Source organism: Camelina sativa, chromosome 20 (genome assembly GCF_000633955.1).
Source record: "Camelina sativa cultivar DH55 chromosome 20, Cs, whole genome shotgun sequence".
In the NCBI taxonomy this organism is placed as follows: Eukaryota; Viridiplantae; Streptophyta; class Magnoliopsida; order Brassicales; family Brassicaceae; genus Camelina; species Camelina sativa.
The window spans coordinates 6,054,877-6,072,741 of NC_025704.1; the positions used below are offsets into that span (position 1 = coordinate 6,054,877).

At 38.5% G+C, this 17,865-nt stretch overlaps 5 protein-coding genes across 6 annotated transcripts in view; 2 read left to right on the plus strand and 3 right to left on the minus strand.

The window, feature by feature from the left end:
* Positions 1-1,079, plus strand: part of LOC104769586 — a 3,089-nt gene extending 2,010 nt beyond the window's left edge. Inside the window, exons 6-9 of the mRNA XM_019241777.1 lie at positions 11-307; positions 386-454; positions 532-730; positions 831-1,079. Of these exons, the coding sequence (XP_019097322.1) occupies positions 11-307; positions 386-454; positions 532-730; positions 831-901 (636 nt within the window). The 3' untranslated portion in view covers positions 902-1,079. The remainder of the gene's footprint in view (positions 1-10; positions 308-385; positions 455-531; positions 731-830) is intronic.
* On the minus strand, positions 701-3,064 carry LOC104769584 (WAT1-related protein At5g13670). Its single transcript, XM_010493832.2, has 7 exons — positions 2,800-3,064; positions 2,657-2,719; positions 2,437-2,553; positions 2,090-2,339; positions 1,726-1,887; positions 1,493-1,641; positions 701-1,407 (listed from the first exon to the last, which is right to left on the minus strand). The coding sequence occupies exons 1-7, from the start codon at positions 3,000-3,002 to the stop codon at positions 1,185-1,187; spliced, it is 1,167 nt and encodes a 388-aa protein (XP_010492134.1). The 5' UTR covers positions 3,003-3,064; the 3' UTR covers positions 701-1,184.
* Positions 4,507-9,730, minus strand: LOC104769587 (elongator complex protein 1). Of its 2 annotated transcripts, XM_010493837.2 has the most exons (5): positions 9,440-9,730; positions 8,950-9,283; positions 5,787-8,835; positions 5,195-5,296; positions 4,507-5,105 (listed from the first exon to the last, which is right to left on the minus strand). In XM_010493837.2, exons 1-5 carry the CDS (start codon positions 9,596-9,598, stop codon positions 4,790-4,792), a joined length of 3,960 nt encoding a protein of 1,319 aa, XP_010492139.1. In that variant the 5' UTR covers positions 9,599-9,730; the 3' UTR covers positions 4,507-4,789. The 2 variants fall into 2 exon arrangements, with proteins under 2 accessions (XP_010492139.1, XP_010492142.1); XM_010493840.2 differs by lacking the exon at positions 9,440-9,730 and having other exon boundaries at positions 4,680-5,105; positions 8,954-9,046.
* On the plus strand, positions 9,876-14,579 carry LOC104769589 (alpha-N-acetylglucosaminidase). The gene is made up of 19 exons (XM_010493842.2): positions 9,876-10,177; positions 10,266-10,339; positions 10,418-10,629; positions 10,743-10,864; positions 11,030-11,115; positions 11,238-11,332; positions 11,424-11,505; positions 11,640-11,746; positions 11,903-11,933; positions 12,102-12,219; positions 12,388-12,438; positions 12,511-12,620; positions 12,704-12,806; positions 12,919-13,017; positions 13,114-13,224; positions 13,318-13,568; positions 13,651-13,888; positions 13,964-14,042; positions 14,131-14,579. Exons 1-19 carry the CDS (start codon positions 9,962-9,964, stop codon positions 14,367-14,369), a joined length of 2,424 nt encoding a protein of 807 aa, XP_010492144.1. The 5' UTR covers positions 9,876-9,961; the 3' UTR covers positions 14,370-14,579.
* On the minus strand, positions 14,412-17,571 carry LOC104769588 (polyamine oxidase 1-like). Its single transcript, XM_010493841.2, has 9 exons — positions 17,479-17,571; positions 17,110-17,359; positions 16,899-17,015; positions 16,753-16,814; positions 16,492-16,646; positions 15,836-15,979; positions 15,356-15,505; positions 14,743-14,997; positions 14,412-14,664 (listed from the first exon to the last, which is right to left on the minus strand). The coding sequence occupies exons 1-9, from the start codon at positions 17,522-17,524 to the stop codon at positions 14,431-14,433; spliced, it is 1,413 nt and encodes a 470-aa protein (XP_010492143.1). The 5' UTR covers positions 17,525-17,571; the 3' UTR covers positions 14,412-14,430.

The window sequence follows — 17,865 nt, forward strand, 5'->3', positions numbered from 1 at the left end:
TTATTATCAGAAAGAAACCACACTAGGTTCATCAGTTCGTGTTATTAACAGTTTTGAGAACTTCAGCCATGACCCTGCAACTGCTAAAGTTCCTCTTTATATGGAAGCAGAGGAAAACATGTCTTTTGAATTTGGGAATCCCCTATATGCTAGTCCTAGAGTTGATACCTTACTTGTGCCCAAAACTCATGTTTCAAAGACAGCTAAGAAGGGTTCTACAAACACATTTCCTTCAAATGTGAAGTCCTTGTTGTCAACAGGAATGTTTGATGGGGTTACTGTGAAGTACTATTCGTGGTCACGTGAGGTCTGTTTCTTCTTTTATCTGTCTTGAGAAGGAAACCTTTCCATTTAATCTTCTATGTGCTGAAACATGATTTGGCAGAAAAATCTCAAAGGAATCATAAAGGGGACTGGGTATCTATGTGGTTGCAGCAACTGTAACTTTAATAAAGTAAGCAACATGGTACAAATGGTCTGTTTGGTACAATTTATGTCATCTGTTTATCTTACAACTCAACTGTGCAACAGGTTCTTAATGCTTATGAGTTCGAGCAGCATGCTAATTGCAAGACAAAGCACCCAAATAACCACATATACTTTGAGAATGGAAAGACCATCTATGGCGTTGTTCAAGAGCTGAAGAATTCACCTCAGGAGAAGTTGTTCGACGCTATTCAAAATGTCACAGGATCTGATATCAACCATAAGAATTTCAACATCTGGAAAGGTAGTAATGCAACATAGACATTTTAATAGGATATAGCTGCTTAGAGCATGACAACAAGATACAAAAGCCAATGATTGGTTCTACTTATGTCTCTTTTCAGCTTCATATCAAGTTGCCAGCCTTGAGCTTAAGCGTATCTATGGGAAGGATGCAGCCACTTTGGCCTCTTGAGAAGAGAAGTTATCAACTGGAAGGTTTTTGTCGTAAGTGAAATCCATTCTTAATCTCTCTGTAACTATAGCTTCTGATATAATAAATCAGAAGCGTGTACTGCTATGATGAAGTCTAGTTCTTTTACTAAAGTACATAAACTACTGCAAGGATAGCCAAATTCTAAGCTTTTATGAGACTTCTGTAGCCCAATACTTGCTCTTATTCTGGCAAACCATCATATCAATACTATCAAAAATGTTAAGCGGTATATATAGAGAGATCATGGAACAAAATCGGCGTCTCAGACTGACTCCTGAGATCGAGCTGCTGCCTTTGTTGGGATCATTATCTGGTCACTGGTGGGTACTACTCGGTTATTATCAGGCGTGGGAACCTTCTGTTCATCAATCTTTACCACAGTCTCTGCACACCCAGCGTTTGGTTGAAGCTTCCCTCCCTTGTCCTTGCTTTTACCCCACAGTACCAAATATATCCCAATGACAATGACAACTGACCCAATAACCCTACAAATTTAGAAGCCATAATCAATACTCTCAGCTGCTTTTAGATCTATCACAATAGTAAACTTAGGATCAAGGCTATTGTTACCTTCCTAGGTACATATTTTCCAAGAAAATAAAGGTGCTCAGAATAGCAACTAGAACCATACTGAGCGGGTTGAATGCGCTCACAAAAACAGGCCCTCTCTCCTTTGACGTCCATCCAATAACATAGTATGCTAACCCTGAGACAAGTCCCTGTGTGACAATCAACAATACTTCATTTTGTCAGCAAACATACACACACACAAAAGGCTTTTACAGATATAAGAATTGCTGTACCCCATATATTGAAGCTAAAAGCGTCACGTCTGGTTTGATTTTCCAGACTGACATGTTTTTCCTTTCCCATATCAATCCCAGAACAGTAGCCTCCAACATCCCCATAATGCACATTAGAGCAGTTAGCGAGAGCTCAGCTTGATATTGAGCCAGAATCTTTGCCTGAAAAAAACATAAATTCCTCTGTAACCTCAGCTCTGTGATTTCACTGTTTTGTTCACTAAAAGTATTATCAATTAAGGTTTTTATGCCAAGAAATAAGTTAAAGTTTGTTTTTTAAGGTAGATACCAAGATTCAGAGGAACGGATGTGGTTGTCCTGTCTCTTTTACATAGCTGTTATAAGAATAGGGAAAGGTTCCTACCTGAAAAATAATGTAACATGACCAACTGAAGCAGCTTGCTACAAGCATAATTGATCCTTTTGCTATATCGTCCTGTTTTGGAATCCTCATAGCATGTGAATGTCCATTAAGACCCTTTGAGTTCTTTGTCCAAGGCAGCTCAATGACATTCCCTTTCACGAATGTCATGAGCATTGCACCTCCAACAGCCACCATGGTTCCCACCAGCTTTGCCTGGCTGTGACGCTTTTTGATTGTTACCTTCTCAAGCCTTTTAAGAAAACAGAAACCGAGTAAAATCGTTTCAGTGATGCATCCATGGGAAATAATATTGGTTTAGAGTGAGACAGAGGGATAGAGTTAATTACTTGAAAAGGCAGGCCATTATGAATGTCATTGCAGGAAGTGCATTGCACAAAGCCGATGTGAAAGTGGCAGTGGTAAGTTTCATCCCTGAGTAGTACAGGTTTTGTTCCACCACAGGCCTGCATTTGATCATTAAAAACAGAGTTAACGACATAGACAGAACAAGTTAAAGCCTACCATTATGAAACAGAAATGGTGTAAACGACAAAGTCTTCTTCTTACTCAAATAAACTAAGGATAGCTATTTGAAGGAAGATTTTGAAGGTCATCCGTGGTCTTGTGTTCCTGCGTTTCCATAACAAGAAAACATTATTTTTAAGTTCGTAGTGTAGGTCTGAACCGGAAGAAGAAGAAGAAAAACAAACCTTTCAAGGACGAGGGCGAAAGGAGTAATGAGAACTGACGCAACTGCCATCCGGTAAGCAACTAAAACGTGAGGGCTCATTCCAACGTTCAAAGCTAATTTTGCTACTATAGACATCAATGCGTACAAACACTGTATGAAGATAATGGCTATGAATGGCCTTGCTCTCTTAAGCTTCATTATGCTGCACAAAGCTTTTTTCATGTGAAGGTTAGAAAAGAGTTGTTTTGTTTTTGTTACATGGAAAAGAAAGAAAACATAAGTTATATCTATAAAATCGTATGCGTGTGTATTTATACTTAAAATTCTGTTTGAAGCCTCACCATAACGTTTTCATGTGAGCATTTTAAAAAAAAAAACATAATTAGTGAAGTGCAAGGAAATTACATTTGCCTAAAAAAGAGGAAATATTGTGAGTACTAAACTCGTGTTTTAAGGGGTAAAAATTGCTTGATTGGCCTCTGGTGCTGATTCTCATGGACCACTTTGATTAAATTTTTGTCAACATACCCACCTTTAATTAATTTGGCAGTTTCAAGTACTAATCTCAGTCGCTTTCGCTAATTATTTATATGACCATTGTTTTCGTTTTTTAATTTTATTCGTCACATAATTTTGTAACCGTCTAAACCCATCTATATGAGTCCAATCACTTTATCAACGGCTTCTGATGGATTTTTTCTCTATAATAATAACATTACTATCCTGGTGGGATTATAGGGACGACCTAACATGCATGCATGGACAGAAACTAGAGTCCCTATATTAAGTAATCCCAACAATAATGAGACAGCAAGTGACACAAACTCATATGAAGTGGATTTACCAATATGATTTACTTGAAAATGTATGGTTTGCTTGAAAATGCATATGGTTTTTTTCTTCTCTCATCGAGTTCATAGGAACATCATTAGAAAGGAAACAACACTCTGAGTGCACTATAAAGTGCTAATTAGTTATAGAATTGCTCTAAGAAAATAATGTTTTTTTATTTATTTGAAGTATTATGTATTTTAGTTAGTTTTTTTTTTCAATTTTAATTATACGGATAACATTAATATGATATATATGATGAGACGAGGAGATATTTATAGAGTTAACGTATGACGTACGTAGGTTTTCTTCAGAAAAAAACAATACAGGAAGAAGAAGAAGAAATTAATGTGATGCTAAAAAAGAAAAGTTAACATCTATAGAAATTGAAAATAGAAAATTATGAGAGAAAACAACGCCTCTTAGACTCTTAGTCTTAACACATCACGTACGTTGTTGGAAAACAAATAAGAACACACACACATACACACATCACTTTACGTGCGTATTAGCAATGACATCTTGAATACAAAACTAGGAATTGGTCATATGTGTTCAATGGAGTCAAAGTCATTTTACGATGTGACTTCAAAAAAGTTTTTGTGAATCATGGAGTCAAAGTCAACCAAGTCAACCATATTTGGTCCATGTGCGGAGACTGCTATTTGAGAAAAGTTCCATGTAGCGAGCGACAAGTAAAACAAAAGACAAAGACATCAATTTTTTTTCTGTCGATTTCATTATAGATTGCCGTTTCAGTTAGTTCAGGCTGGTGGTGATGGGCATGAACATGATGATGAATTGTCTATTTCTTTCCTTCTTTCGTTGGCGTAAATAGCCAAACCTTTCCGTAGCTAGTGTTTGCTCAGTTTTAATGTTAAAGCACTAAAGCTAGTGAGACATAATATTATTACACCATTCATTTTAGTAAAGTAAACAAACAGTTTGGATTTTCATCTTTATAATCTCAGATGGAGCATTGTTCAATTTCCAACAAGCCTATCTTGTTCAAACTCACGAACCTAAGCCGCGAACAAAAATGGAGCCGATGCACCTTGATCTCTTAAGTGTGTGTCAAACAGTAAAATAGGAAAGAACCAGAAAGGTAGATGATGTTTGAAAAGCACAAGGTTGTTGTTGATATAGCTTATTCAGTCATAAACCCGATCTAGAGAATTTCATGGGCTAACGAAGACCTTAAGCATCCAGCTAAAGGTATCAGAATCTCGTGCTGTGGATCTCGTCTTCTGAGCGTAACGTTCAAAGCTATAAACTTCTTCATCTACGCTCTCGCTGGACATTGTATCGTTTGCTAGCTCTACAGCTGCTATTTGCGAGACCTGAAAATTCTCTGCAGTCTGTTGCAACTTCTGTGCAGACTCCGTTTCACCAAGTGTTACCAGACATATCAACAACGACTTCAGCTCTCTCTTTCCTCCATCGGTCATCCGCATACCCTTCAAATGATCAACAAGAGCCATCTCCTCACCCGCACTGCATTTTTACCCCACAATTTTATTCATTTACATTTTTGCTCATTTACCGATTAATACTTTTCATAAGAGATGTATATATATATATACCTGCCAGCACGAATTTTCCCACTCTTTCTCTGGCGCCTCAAATCCCTTGCCCTGCTAGTAGCCGTGCTTGAGCTGACTGAAGCAGCAGAACCTCTCCTTGTCCTGGACCAATAGCATTTGATAACAAGAACTTTTAGGTTAGATACAAACTAGTTAACTGTTACCCTATCTAATCCACAAAACAACTACATTACAGAGACTTTGATTCCCTAGCAAAATGTTAATTCTCTACCCAATCAATGCCCGAGAACTTTTAACCTGTCAACAAATGTTTAACTAAAACCTAGAATATGCCCAACCTTCTTTTCAATTGTCAGCTCTCAGCTAGCAGGCTTAACAATAAAGTTTACCATTTTACCAATACAAAAATATATATGTTGGAATCTTCATGCATATCATTAGATGTTGGTTAATCGAGTACACAATCAGAAAACATGTTGAAGTCATCAGAAAATCCCAAATATGAGCTCCTGTTTCTAAAAACGATCAATGCCTAATTCAGCTCCGTTTTAGTCTTAAATATGTAAGATCAGCAAGAGAAAAATTCCACATAGATAAAGACTGAGAGAGTAAGACAAATGCAAGGATGTACCCCAATGTATAGGCGCTCATTCCACTCAGGTTGCTACTTGCTTCTGAAGCTGTGTCCTCGTCAAGATCAACTACAGACCGCTCCTCGGATTTGAGCTTTGCTGCAAGCAATAATCGTCTCTGCCGAACAGCTAAATAGCGAGTCAAATATTTTCCTACCTTTTCTATTGATTCTCTGAATTCACTTAGTAAACCACTTGCACACTCCAGAGCAGAACTCTTCACTGAGATTATACCATCAGCTGTATGCAAAAATGCAACCCTTAACGCCTCTTCCCATTCCCTCGCATTGATAAGCAAACTAATTCCACCGCTTATATCTTTGCAATATTCAAGAGCTATTTTTGCTGCTTCCGCTGGTTTCCCAAGAGCGTTGACCTCTTCACAGAGTTCGTATGCCAATTTCAAGATCTCATCTTTACTTAATTTCATCAGCGCCCCCACTCTGAGTACCCCACTCCAATCACCACATTCACGATATGCCTTTGAAGCCTTTTCCAGTTTACAGCAACATAGGTACGTAGTGGCAGCATCTTCAAAACGTTTTTCATCAATGAGATGATCTGCCCAAGCCTCTAGAACAGCTTGTTTCTTTTCAGGATCTGTGATTAGCTGGAGGCCCAGAGGGAAAAGTTGAGGGTTTTTCTTTATTAAGTTCATGCAATCAGAAAAGTAGCCATCCCCTGCTGATACAATGCTCCTAAGAGCACTATCAAAACGTTTCAATTTAATGTCAATGTTGAAATGCATCAGGGATTCGGGCATTTTTTCCAGCTCCTGAAGATAAGGTAGAAATTCTTTTGGATCACGTTGGGAATTGAGTGCCACTATAGCTGCAAGGTTCAGATCATAAAGACCTAAGGCAGCTTCAAAGACAGCCTCAGAATCTAATAACCACAGAAGATGTTTCAAGGCTTCTTCTGCAGATGGACAAGACTTTTTCCGTATATCGTCAGAAGAGTTTTGCAATTCCATTTCACGAACAGATTTTATCCTCAAAAGAGATTCTTCGATAGCTGGTGGATCACTTCGGGCAAGAGTAGTCAAAATACAGAGTTCTCTTGATGGACTCTCTGGTATACGTTCTTCAAGAGCCTTCCTAATTGCTTGTAGAACGGATGATACTTTGTTACTGCAACCATCTTTCACTTGAAAAACCTTGTCTCCCTTTTTGGAAAAGGAAAAGTTTTTGTACAGTGTTTCTGTAACATCTTCGTTCTTCATGGCACAAACAAATTCTGTAACATGGCTCAAATTGTTTACTTGTTCAACAAATTCTACAGCTGACTGTAGAAATGCCTGCCACCCATATAGATCCACGATAACATTAAAATCGATTCTGTGACGCCTTACCAAGTTAAATGCATCTTTGAACCGTTGTTGAGCTAACACATTCGTAATGGAAGAGAGGACCAGCTTTCTGGGATATACGCATTCGAGATTTCCCCGCATAGTTTGTAGCACTACAGCAGCTTCATCTCCATTGAGGACTCCTACTACTTTTGCACCTCTTTCCCAAATATTAACATAGCTCATATTTTCCTCGTCTCGCCTTCTACCATCAATAACAAAGTACACGTTTCCAAGTGCCAGATCTCCCTGCAGTACATCCTTGGTATCGACAATAAAGAGAAAATCCTGTTTGGTCAAAATGATCAAATGGGTAACCACTTCATTGGCTAACTCTGAATAAAGTGAGAAACTGCTACAGTTATTACATAGGCTCTTCCCGTTGATGTACAGTTTACCCATATCATCAAGCCCACATATCAAGGGTTTATGCACTCCACCAGCATCAACCTGCGCCACCCTCACCCAAGGACATGTCGATGAAAAACATACACTATCATCACTAGTACGAGTTTCCATAATTCCTGACCTTGACGCATATCCAAGCACTTTCCCACCCTCAAACTCCAAAAAGGCTGAATCACGCTTACTAGGATTCCAGGCAAGAGCCATGACTGGTGATTCGAGAAGTGTCTGGAAAGTAACGCTAGCCTTAAAGCCAGAGCAAGTCACTTGATCAGGAACATGATCCTCATAACAGACTACTTCAACTTCTTGTAAGTAAGAACCATGAAGATCTGTCTCATATGCTCCCGAAGAGAGACACTTGTTGTGGCTAGAACCATAAGCAGAGACACACAGAAGTGAGTGGACATCCAACCATAGAAGATGTACAAAAGAGCCCAGTGCTGTTTTACAGTCTGAAATTTCCACATTGAAGACTTTGCCTTCGAGATCTTCCCAAGTATTAGGTGCAGGAAACTCAACAAAAGACAGGCTTCCATCTGACAAGAACACAGCCAGACAATTCTTAGAATTTCTTGAGTAATATGCCATACCTCTGACAGCAGAAGAAAAACTAAGGCTGAACAAATACATAGGAGGTGGCACCAAGGACAAAGATAGTGGTGTCACCAGTATCTTGTTGTTATCTATGACAAAGGCTGTTGAGTCTTCCATGACCGCTGTTAGCCACATAAAGTTGCGAACAGTCACCTGCCCTGAAAGAGTCCAACATATTAACTGCAGTGGCTTTGTTGGATCCCACATGAACGTTACCCCATCTTCCCTAGGATACCTAATCTCCTGTTTCAGGTACCAGTGGTTGTTGCTAAAGAACCACACCCTAATGGCATCATATGTTTCGCAACTAACAACCCCTGCAAGAAGATCTGATGCAGAATTCCATTTCAGAGTTTTACATGATACCATAGCATCTCCTGCTGATTCACCAATTTTAAAGGAGCTCCTCTCAAGTCCATTCCTCTCGAAGAAAGCAATTGATGGACTGACATCATCTGACTTCCTCTTATAAACAGCTGCGATTTTTGCCCCACTCGGCATCCATTCAAGAATCCCCTGCGTGAAATCTTTTGTTTCTGAAGAAGACTGCAAAGCACCGGAATCACTTTCCCATATCTTAATCTTCTTAGACATACAACCGGATTCATAAACCTCACCCATTGTCGCAAAATATTTTCCATCACCTCTCCAGGAAATGGAAATACCCCCACAATTTACAGACAAATCATCTGCTTCACCTAAAACAGTATTTAATTCACAAGGTTAGCAAATGGAGAGAAGGTGCTCAAGATAATTTACAAATAAAACCATAACTTTTAAGTCAATTTGACAAGAAGGTAAGGAGTCCTTACGTACGTAACCACCTTCAGGAACCTCTCCAAGCGCCCTCTCGTACATCAAAACCCAATCATAAGTCATCACAAGCAACTGACCAAGACCAGTAATCAATCCAAGTAGATCTCCAGTAGGACTAGGCGAGATACACTTGACACCTCCTTCAATATTTCCAACTAGCTCAGTCACATCGCTCTCCACATTATGAACCAGAAGTAGCCCATGAGATGTCCCAATTAATAGAGACTCCTTCTCAGCGAGAAAATCAAAGGCCGTGATGAAATCCTCAGGCTCTATATCGATACTGCAGACCTCCACAGGTAAACCGGTGTTTGCTCCAGCTCTCCCATTCTGCCACATTATAATGGACCAAAAAAATCAATACTTTCGATTTAAACAGACCCCCTACTCCCTAAGTTCACTAGCAAGTTCATCAACAAGAGACTTGAATCAAAGGGAAATTAAAAAAACCAATCTTTAAACCAAAAGAGGAAACGACAGGCTTACTTGAAAGGAAGAGAGCTGAAGGGTGTAAACTAAATTAGCAGAAGATGCGAAAAATAAGCGACTTTGATCGATGTCATAGGCTGCGAACTGTACAACTTCTTCGGGTGAATGGAATTGGATGTTCTGAGGAACCTCGGAGAAAAGCTTCAAATTTTTCATAACGGAGAGAAGTACGAATCGTTACAAAGTTAAACAAACTTTGGAGCTACAGATCCAGGAAGCAGATTTAAAACCCCAGAAGAAGAAACTCAAGTAGCACTCATATTATTAGGGTTTAACTCACCAAGATAAAACACAGGCTCATGCGTTCTCTTCTCTGTTTTCCAATAAAATTGAAAACAGATCCGGTTAGCTTGGTTTATTTTGGTTTACTCCGGTTTATTGTGTATGAGAAAAAGAGAGAAAAAACAAAACTGATGAAAATATGAAATAAAAATATTATCCGGCCATTGTTACTTGAGAGATCATCACTTGCTGATGTTATCATAAGCCTTTTCCTGGCTAGTGACGAAGAGTATCAACATGCGTTCCATGATCAAATTGGTGTTGTTTGTGTTGTTGGTTCTTGCTCATCACTCTCAATCTTTGTCAAAGCAACATCCTACAATCGAGACTCTGCTTGACCGTTTAGATTCTCTACGACCAATTCGGTCTGTACAAGAATCAGCAGCTAAGGGTCTATTGCAAAGACTGCTTCCCACCCATTTTCATAGCTTTGATTTCAGAATTATCTCAAAGGTTCTTCCTTTTTATTTTGCCGTTAATCCAGTTATGCTAGAGTTATATTTTACAGTGTGAAAGTGATTGATTTATTTTGTTTCAATAGGATGTTTGTGGTGGGAGTAGCTGCTTTCTAATTGAGAACTCTGATGGCCTGAGACGAATTGGACCTGAAATTGTGTAATTATATTTCTTGATGAGGGTTTACTTGAGATTATTCTCTTCCAAGTTTTGTTCATTTACTAACTTGTACTTCAGGATTAAAGGCACAACTGGAGTTGAGATTGCTTCTGGGCTACATTGGTATTTGAAGTATAAATGTAATGCTCATGTTTCTTGGGACAAGACTGGTGGCATTCAGATTGACTCTGTTCCACAGCCTGGACATCTACCTCGTCTAGATTCTAAGGGCATCTTGATTAGGCGTCCTGTCCCTTGGAACTATTACCAAAATGTTGTTACATCTAGCTGTAAGACATATACACGTCTTGGAATTAAATTCTTCTCATGTTTCAATGGCTGTGTCACTCACATCACAATATCACATGGCTGCTCCTGCTTCTGCTTTCTTGTGTACTTTTAGATTCATATGTTTGGTGGGGATGGGAGAGATGGGAGAGAGAGATTGACTGGATGGCGTTGCAAGGAATCAACTTGCCTCTAGCATTCACTGGGCAAGAAGCTATTTGGCAAAAGGTTTTCAAGGTAAGTATTGGATTCCTATTCTCGTCAGATTGCAATCAGGGAATGAAAAACTTTTAAATAGTCTGTGATAGTAATTGTTCGCTGTGAAATTATCGGCTTTTGCATCCTTTTATATTGGTTATAAGTTAAGATATACTAACCAAGTTCTATATCAATCTTTTTTAGAGGTTCAATATCAGCAAAGGGGACCTTGATGACTATTTTGGTGGACCAGCGTTTCTTGCTTGGGCTCGTATGGGAAATCTTCACGCGTAAATTACCTGATCTCTGATATTTTCAGGCTCCTATAGCCAATGCTCCCTCTGAGCTAGATCTATCATTCATTCTTAGAACTCACATAATCCATGTCTTTTCTACATCATCTACATCACAGGTGGGGTGGTCCATTATCGGAAAACTGGTTAGGTGACCAGTTGCTTTTGCAGAAACGGATACTTTCTCGAATGCTGCAGCTTGGCATGACTCCAGGTCCATTGAATAATCACTTTATTCTGTTTAAAGATACTTAATAGATTGTTCTCATAGCATCTTATATTTTGGGTGCTTCCTCCTTTCGTAGTACTTCCATCATTCTCTGGCAATGTTCCATCAGCTTTGAAAAAGATATATCCCGGGGCAAATATAACTCGACTTGATAATTGGTAGGTTTTCCCTTCGTAAATCTTGCCCCCCAAATCTTTTAAACACCATGGATCAAACTTTTTGAGCTGTGTGATGAGAAAGCATATATATACTATTATTTTACTGTTTTACATTGTATTTCCTTTCTTCTCAGGAACACGGTGGATGGTGATCCTCGCTGGTGCTGCACATACCTTCTAAATCCTTCTGATCCTCTCTTCATCGACATTGGAGAGGCTTTTATCAAACAACAAACTGAAGGTACCCTGAAGCTATTTATGTTATCACAATCGTGGAAATTATCTAATCCATTGAAAGCCATCTTCTCAGATTAGACACATAATAATAGAGATCCCACCTGATCACAGTCTTTTTTATATAAAATATGTCTTTAATCTTTCCTTGTTACTGTCTCAGAATATGGAGAGATTACAAACATTTATAACTGGTAATTATCTTCAATTTGAACCTATGAGGTAAATTATTTGTTGCAACTTTTCCTAGTTATTTTGGACCCAGGTGAGTATTGGTCAATATGATTTTCGCAAAAATGCATGATTCAAGAAAAACCCAATTCTTTTTGTATGGAATAATGATGTCACTTGTATTAATGCAGTGATACATTCAATGAGAATACTCCTCCCACTAGTGAACCTGAATATATATCTTCACTAGGAGCTGCAGTGTACACAGCTATGTCAAAAGGAAACAAGAACGCTATATGGTTAATGCAAGTATGCCTTCTTTTCTGTTTTGTTCTCAGTGGCATACGTACTTTGGGATGCTATATAAATTACTGTAAACACACAGTTTTAATATTGAAGTTACAGCAATCTAGAATGATGGGGCAGGGAAATCTCCATTTCTGAATGCGTTCTTACTTGAGGCCCACCTTTGTGCAGGGTTGGCTTTTTAGTTCTGACTCAAAATTCTGGAAGCCGCCTCAGATGAAAGTAAACATCCAATTTAGTGTTTATGGTGAATGCTGATAAATTCAATATCACAGCCTCGCTTGCTTTCTGCAGGCGCTCTTACATTCAGTTCCCTTTGGCAAAATGATAGTTCTTGATCTGTATGCTGAAGTTAAACCGATATGGAAAACGTCCTCCCAATTTTATGGAACTCCTTATATATGGTATATTGTTGTCTCATTTTCCTTCTTATACCTGAGTCAGAGTTATATTTTACGTGTTTTTATTCATACCGGATGAATTCCAGGTGCATGCTTCACAATTTTGGAGGCAACATTGAAATGTATGGTGCTCTTGATTCAATTTCTTCAGGACCAGTTGATGCTCGTGTGAGCAAAAATTCAACCATGGTATTTTGATACTACATTCACAATATGTTTCAAATTTTAGTCTAATGTATACTTTTGGTGAGGCCACTTTACCTCTTAGAAACGGAATCTTTTTTATTTGTGTTTCACATAGGTCGGTGTAGGAATGTGCATGGAAGGAATAGAGCAGAACCCTGTGGTTTACGAGCTAACTTCTGAAATGGCATTTCGGGATGAGAAAGTTGATGTTCAGGTAATGCATACATAGTATAAACTCTTCATACGACACTTGAAAGTGTTTGCACTTTGCTCAATCAGTTTCATACATTTTAAATATTTGTGCTTATAGAAATGGTTGAAGAGCTATGCACGCAGAAGGTACATGAAAGAAAATCATCAAATCGAGGCCGCTTGGCAAATTCTATATCACACTATCTACAATTGCACTGATGGAATTGCGGTATGTTTGTTACGGTCACTACTGCTGCATCATCTTTCCGTAGATCTGCGCTATAATTCATAAGAAGCTTGCTTGTAAAATTCTCTGTTTTAGGATCATAACACAGATTTCATAGTCAAGCTTCCGGATTGGGATCCATCTAGTTCTATACAAGACGAATCGAAACAAACAGATTCACATATGATCTCCACTGGCTCATATGAAACAAAAAGAAGATTCTTGTTTCAAGATAAGAGCTCCGGTTTGCCTAAGGCTCATTTATGGTATTCTACAAAGCAGGTGATCAAAGCTCTCAAAATCTTCCTAGAAGCTGGGGATGATATGTCCAGGAGCTTAACATATAGGTACTAAGTAGATGCAAGCAGAAATATAAAGTATCTATCTACCATATTAATGGTTACAGATTCTCATGGGTTTTGCTTTCAGGTATGACATGGTTGATTTGACGCGTCAAGTTTTATCAAAGCTAGCAAACCAGGTGTATATTGAAGCAGTGACTGCTTTTGTAAAGAAAGATGTCGGAAGCTTAAGACGATTGAGTGAGAAGTTTCTTGAGATTATAAAGGACATGGACGTTTTGCTTGCTTCGGATGATAATTTCCTTCTGGGAACATGGCTTGAGAGTGCAAAGAAGCTGGCCAGAAACAATGGTGAAAGGAAACAGGTGTAACATTAATTTTGTCCTTCGTGCTGGTAGAAGAAGTACATTGCTTATACCTGAGTTTTTTTGTGTGGACAGTATGAGTGGAACGCGAGAACACAAGTGACGATGTGGTATGACTCCAAAGATGTGAACCAGAGCAAGCTTCATGATTATGGTAAGAATTTAAACTTACAAAGATTTTCAGTGGATAGGGCTTTGAAAAAACCATTCTAAGTTGTGATCATCATCATCATCATCATCAGCAAACAAGTTCTGGAGTGGTTTACTTGAAGACTACTACCTACCCCGAGCGACTTTGTATTTCAGTGAAATGCTTAAAAGCTTACGAGATAAGAAGAAATTTAAGGTAGAAAAATGGCGAAGAGAATGGATAATGATGTCTCACAAATGGCAACAAAGTTCATCAGAGGTATATCCGGTAAAGGCAAAAGGAGATGCCTTAGCTATTTCAAGGCATCTATTGTGTAAATACTTCCCATGAGTCGTTGTTTGCTCAAGAGTAGCTTAAAAGAATGAAATAAAATGAATAAGTGGCTGTGTTTCTAACTTCTGCCTGAGATAAAATTGACATTTGGGTATATTTGAGAGTTAGGAGTCTGTTGTGTTAGCGTTAGAGACTCGGTGAAGGCGAGTAAAGGTTGTAACAACAAACTCTGCTTCATCTCTTCCAACAAAGATTTACTTGTCTCCATACCTGCAAGATATCCTCCATGTACATACCCACTGAACTTTTCACTTGTGTGTTCTCCTGTGAAGAATATTCGTCCAACTGGGGCCTGGAACACCAAAACTTTTCTTAAATTTATGACTGCAGACATGTATGTGTGTCTTAATAGAAACAAAAAGTGTGTTACCTTGATATTTTGCAGGAGCTTGTTATCAGATATCATAGGGTAATTACTGTAGCTACCGCGTTGAAACCGGTTGTTCCACCACCTGGGGACAAGAATATCGGTTGCGTAAGGAATGGTAGACCCAAACATGTCCCTGAGAACACTCATTGCCTCTTTCAGCGTCTCCTGGTCTGATTGAGCTTCCACGCGCTTCGACTGTTCGTTAGTCAACGTCACCACCAGAATATTAGAACCCGGGTACGCATTTTCCATGTGCTGACAACAAACAACAACGCAGCTATTAGATAAAACATATAAGCAAGCTCGAGAATAGAGAGCAACGCAAGTTGTATGTATTAAGTAATACTAATAAAATGCTAAATGGTATGCAACTATGCATACACATTATAATATTTGTTTGTGTGAATTCTACTCTTTGAACTCATGGACCATGCAGATGTGGTTGAGACACTCAAGATAACTAAAAGCAATGATAGTTTAAATCAATGGGACCCCAGGTGTTGTTTAATTTTAAGATTAGAGAGTGCATATGCCACGTTTCACCCGTAAGTGGAACGACCAAAAAAGATGCATCGAGATCAACAACTATTTCACAATTATTAAGGAAACCAACCTGCCAAAAGGTGAAGTAGCCGCGTTGTTCGTGCGCATAGATGAAAAACTCTTGACCAGGACCACATGGCCAGAAACAATGAGGGAATTTGAGGAAGATCTTGGTGTACACCATCACGTCACATTTTTGTATAGCTTCTGTTTTCCATCTCTGACCAAAAAAAAAAAAAAACAATTTTGGATAGTTATAGATAGAATTCAGATTTGCTGCTCTTGAACTCAGATTTGATACTCTTGAATTAATTATGTGGGTCAGGTCAACCATGCATAGCTAACCCACTGCATTGTGCATGGTTTTGATTAAAAATATAGGAACACCTATTGGTTTAATAATTCCTAGATTCATGCACATTGAATGATTAAAAATCTCCACCTTGTATCTTTAAAATGTTAAAATAAGCATAAAAGATAAGACCAATGAGTAGAGTTAATCACATAAATTATGAAAATAATAAAGAGAAGAAGGAGAAAGTAAACTAACGGGTAAAGGTGGCTGGAAGGAGAGAAGATTGGATTGGAGAACACCTATACTCGCAGACACAATCACATAATTAGCTTCGTATACGGAACCATCCTCTGTCTTCACCACTACCCCATTCCTAGACTGTTGCACCTCCCTAACCACCTACATGCCATTAATTCCAACAGCTTCATTCATCACACTATAAAATATATATAGCTCCAATATAGACTACTATACTAAATTTATATAACACACAGCTTTCAAAGTTAAGCCAGCTGGTTTACGAGAGGCAATAAATAAAACACGCTCACTCATGCACACAGACAGACCCCACGAAAATGCTTTCCTAAAAAAAATATCAACTTAAGACCACCAATATACAAAAGAAAATATAGCTACAAGGACCTGAGGTGTAATGAATTCCACTAGAAACCAAAGGCTGAGAGAACCTTAGCAGCAAAAAAGAAAAAGAAAGATAATGCAAATCAAATCAAAGCGAATAGAGTACGTAATAACAACAACTAAAAAGCAAAAGTAGCTTTCCTAGAGAAAACGTCAAAATATACTCTTTTAACTCAACCTGATGACCAATGATTTTCACAGTGAAAGCTTAAATTAAGAAGAAGAAGAAGAAGAAGAAGAAGAAGAAGAAAGAGATATATATAGTTATGAACCTGGTTTAATTTGAGGCGGTTGTCCAAGATGTTTCCATGCGAGGTAAATAGAAACTCCTCGGCCATTTTATGCAGTAAACATTCATAACCTCTTTCATCAGCAACCAAGAACTCTCTTTCACCAAAGTCTACATAAGTTGATATTGGCTCAACCACTGCAACACAGTAGTAGTAATAATACAGAATCAATCAATCCGCAACAAATAGTAAAAATTATATGCATGGTGTAGAAATTAATCATGTATATTTCTCAAGAGCTACCTGCCATCTCGAAATCATGCAAGATAAAGTCAATGGCGAGTTCTATTGGCGTCTTCGGTGACCTAAACAACACCAAACGCAACAACACATTATTAGAACATAAAAAAAAAAGAAGTAAGGTAAAAACAGAGAGGAGAAAGACGCACGAAGGAGCTTCTTCAGCTGCAAATTCATGAGCTTCAAGACTCTTTAGCTTGGAAATGGCAGAGTCAACAGCTTTCTTATACGAATCAGCTGCGATACCAGTCGGGAAGATTTCACCACTGCAAGTTAAAGAAACATATACAAATTCTTGAGCAGAGTGAGTGATGATCAGTTAATAATATTATTAAAGAAAGAGAATCGTATAAGGAGGACCTTCGATCGTATATGTTGAAACGAGCATTGGTGTAATCGGAAAAGCAAGTACGGAGGTTAGAACGCGAGGCGAGCTCCCAAACAGGATTGGATTCTTTACCACCGACACCTGCTATCCAACCGGCGCCTAACTCAACCGGCACGTCACCGAAGTTTTGCTTCTGTATTCTTCCACCGATCCGATCCGTAGCCTCTAGTATCAATACGTCTTCCACTCCGTTCTCGACGAGCACCTTCGCCGCAGATATTCCTAATTTTTTACATAAATCAAAATTATTATTGAAAAAAATCCCGTTAGTTATCATCAACAAGCCACGTACGACGATAGTAACAGCGCAAGCGAAGCGAGTATGATTGATATATACGAACCGGAGATTCCGGCGCCGATGATGATGACGGAGGCGGTCGTCGACATATATATCTATGAATGGTTTGCTCGGCGAGAGAGGAGAGGAGAGGTTTGTTAGTTTGTTACGATTTCGTTTGGTTTGGTTTACTTTATATATAAGAGAGAGAGGGATAAGAATACTACTACTATGGAACGCGTGTCTTAAACGCGCTTACGTACACGTCTATCTCTTTCTGTATTAATTACCAATTATTATTATATGGCATTCCATGATTGCACCATCTTTATCATAATAGTTACTCCCTCTGTCTCACAAAGATTGATATTTTGGGATATATTTTTGTCCCACAAATATTGATGTTTTGCAAACTTCAAGAAGTAATCATTTAAAATATTAAAATTTTTGA

Bases quoted from the DNA above. Each gene is read 5' to 3' on its own strand.
- LOC104769584 (XM_010493832.2), bottom strand. From the start codon at position 3,002: ATGAAAAAAGCTTTGTGCAGCATAATGAAGCTTAAGAGAGCAAGGCCA. The intron at 2,720-2,799 runs GTTTGTTTTTCT...ATGGAAACGCAG, and splicing joins TTCGCCCTCGTCCTTGAAAG to GAACACAAGACCACGGATGA. The intron at 2,340-2,436 runs GTAATTAACTCT...TTTTCTTAAAAG, and splicing joins ATAATGGCCTGCCTTTTCAA to GCTTGAGAAGGTAACAATCA.
- LOC104769587 (XM_010493837.2), bottom strand. From the start codon at position 9,598: ATGAAAAATTTGAAGCTTTTCTCCGAGGTTCCTCAGAACATCCAATTC. The intron at 8,836-8,949 runs GTAAGGACTCCT...ATACTGTTTTAG, and splicing joins TCCTGAAGGTGGTTACGTAC to GTGAAGCAGATGATTTGTCT. The intron at 5,297-5,786 runs GTACATCCTTGC...CTATTGGTCCAG, and splicing joins ATGAGCGCCTATACATTGGG to GACAAGGAGAGGTTCTGCTG.
- LOC104769588 (XM_010493841.2), bottom strand. From the start codon at position 17,524: ATGTCGACGACCGCCTCCGTCATCATCATCGGCGCCGGAATCTCCG. The intron at 17,016-17,109 runs GTCCTCCTTATA...TTTAACTTGCAG, and splicing joins TTCAACATATACGATCGAAG to TGGTGAAATCTTCCCGACTG. The intron at 16,815-16,898 runs GTGCGTCTTTCT...GGTGTTGTTTAG, and splicing joins GCAGCTGAAGAAGCTCCTTC to GTCACCGAAGACGCCAATAG.
- LOC104769589 (XM_010493842.2), top strand. From the start codon at position 9,962: ATGCGTTCCATGATCAAATTGGTGTTGTTTGTGTTGTTGGTTCTTGCT. The intron at 10,630-10,742 runs GTAAGACATATA...GTGTACTTTTAG, and splicing joins AAATGTTGTTACATCTAGCT to ATTCATATGTTTGGTGGGGA. The intron at 12,220-12,387 runs GTATGCCTTCTT...ACCTTTGTGCAG, and splicing joins ACGCTATATGGTTAATGCAA to GGTTGGCTTTTTAGTTCTGA.